This window comes from Mus pahari, chromosome 21, assembly GCF_900095145.1.
Source record: "Mus pahari chromosome 21, PAHARI_EIJ_v1.1, whole genome shotgun sequence".
NCBI classification, from domain to species: domain Eukaryota; kingdom Metazoa; phylum Chordata; class Mammalia; order Rodentia; family Muridae; genus Mus; species Mus pahari.
In genome coordinates this window covers 47,646,486-47,648,718 of record NC_034610.1, presented here as the reverse complement: position 1 = coordinate 47,648,718, position 2,233 = coordinate 47,646,486, and the positions used below count along the sequence as shown (strand labels likewise).

General features: G+C 41.5%; 1 protein-coding gene across 1 annotated transcript in view; it reads left to right on the top strand.

Annotated features, from left to right (window-relative positions):
* Enpp3 (ectonucleotide pyrophosphatase/phosphodiesterase 3) overlaps positions 1-2,233 on the top strand; it is a 64,085-nt gene that overhangs the window by 15,113 nt on the left and 46,739 nt on the right. Inside the window, exon 5 of the mRNA XM_021221122.2 lies at positions 1,387-1,447. Within this exon, the coding sequence (XP_021076781.1) occupies positions 1,387-1,447 (61 nt within the window). The remainder of the gene's footprint in view (positions 1-1,386; positions 1,448-2,233) is intronic.

The window sequence follows — 2,233 nt, the reverse complement described above, 5'->3', positions numbered from 1 at the left end:
CCCTTCCCTTCCCTTCCCTTCTCTTCTCTTTTCTTTTCTTTTCTTTTTAAAATAGTTTTGTATGTAGAAGTGTTTGCCTGAACATATGTCTGTGTCTGTTCTCCACGGGTCTAGAAGAGGGTGACAGATCTGAGACTGGAATTAAAGATAATTGTTAACCTCCATGTTGGTACTGGGAATTGAAGCCTGGTCCTCTGGAAGACCAACCAGTGAGTGCTCTTAACTGCTGAGCCATCTCTACAACATTGTATTCTTTCTATTTCTTAAAAAAACAAAAATATGCACGACATTTTCTTGCCATCTTCCTCCCCTCTGTCTCTGTCTCTGTCTGTCTCTGTCTCTCCTCCCTGTCAAAAGAGATTATTTCAAAGCTGGCATTAGCATTGCAACATTGGAACATTTTCAGTATGTTACTAAAAAACAAATATTTAATAACATTCTAATACTACCCACAAGTATAATTACTTCAGGTCCTGAAATATTCAATCTTTGTCTCATAATAGTTTTTAAAAGACTGAAGCAAATCCAAATAAATACTTGTTAATGCAACTGGCTCATGTATTTCAAGTCTTATAAAAAAAAAAAAAAAAACTATGTTCTCCCTTTTTGTGCCTCTGACATTTTATATTCTGGAGAAATGGGATCATTTGTTCTTGAGAGTTTCCTAGTCTAGAGTTTGCTGATGGAATTCTTTGTGACATAAGTAACTTACCACTTCATACATTTCCAGAAAATTAGAAGTTAGAGCCAGAGCATTGTTGAAACTCTGCTATTGATAGATTGATTGATTGATTGATCTTCATCATGATACACACCATCTTTTGTGGGAGGTGTCATCAGGAGCTGCACAGTGTCACATGTGTCTTCTGTCATTTCTTCTTTGTCAGTTAGCTGGAATGTTTTATAAAGGGAAGCATTTATGCAGCAAACTTTGTTAAGATCTTTTCAGTGTTTTCCATTTGATACCAACCATTCCAGTTAGCCATTTCTTTTCTTCATGGTTTTCTTCCTTTTTTTCTTTAGGTTTTATTAAGTCTAGTGTTACTACAGTCATTATGAAAATATCCTGGAGGTGAGGATGTGAGAAAAATAAAGCCATTGATGAAGAAATATTCTTTCACTTAAGGACTCTGCATTGTTTTTCTGAATAGAATGGCTTCCCTTCCTGGCACTTAGCAGTGTAAATCACTGATCTCAAAGTCTTTAAAGCCCACTGCCCTTGTCGCTGTGTGAGATAGAGCATACTGTGTCTTGGAAGGAGTTAGTCATCAGTCTCCAGAGCAACAGTGTTTTAGCAGCCGGAGAAGACACACCCAGATAACCCCCCCCCCCCGCTTCTCTCTGTATGTGGCACAGCTGTCTTAGACTGTATGATCTGCTTTGCAGGCGAAAGCCCATGGGTGACGGAAACCTGTGCCTCATCCCAGGAGCCCCAGTGTCCACCAGGGTAAGCCCAAATGACACGGGACTTCATCTTCCTTTAATAGCAGGCACATGATGCTATAAGTGGGGGAGGGAGGCCAAGGAGAATTTCTACACTATCCTCTCAAAATATAATTGTTAACAGAAGTTTAGACTCCTTGTGTATTCACAGTCAACAGGCATTTATTTGCTTTGTTGATGACAAATTACTTTCCTGTATGATTTGATTATATTTATTAATAGTGTCAGGAGTTGACTCGGTCCCATGCGAAGGGTCTCAAGTTGTGCTGGTCATTGTTTAGCCATTCCCTCAATCTCTGATCCATTTTTATCCTTGCACATCTCGTGGACAGGACAAATTTTGGGTCCAGGGTTTCGTGGGTAAGTTGGTGTCTCCCCTCCCTCTACTGGAAGTCCTGCCTGGCTATAGGAGGTGACCACTTCAGGCTCCATATTCCTAGTTGCTGGAGTCTCAGCTAAAGTCACCCCCATAGGCAGGAGGATCACTGCTTATCCAAGAGACACCAGCTGATTTCCATTCTCTCTCCCAACCCTCTCTGTCCCCGCCCCTCTCAACACTTGCTCCCTACCCTGCTCCCCTCTCCACTCCTTCTTCCACCCAAGCTGTACCCTGTTTTAAATATACCGACAGTAGCCCATCTGGCATCAGACTCCCCGAGTCTGATCCAGGTTGACAAAGTCGATCTGAACTGAGCTCTCATTCTCAGCTCTTCACTAATAAAGTTTCTGTTTTCCGTTTTCAGGTTCGACCTGCCGCCAGTTATCTTGTTCTGTTTTCCGTTTTCAGGTT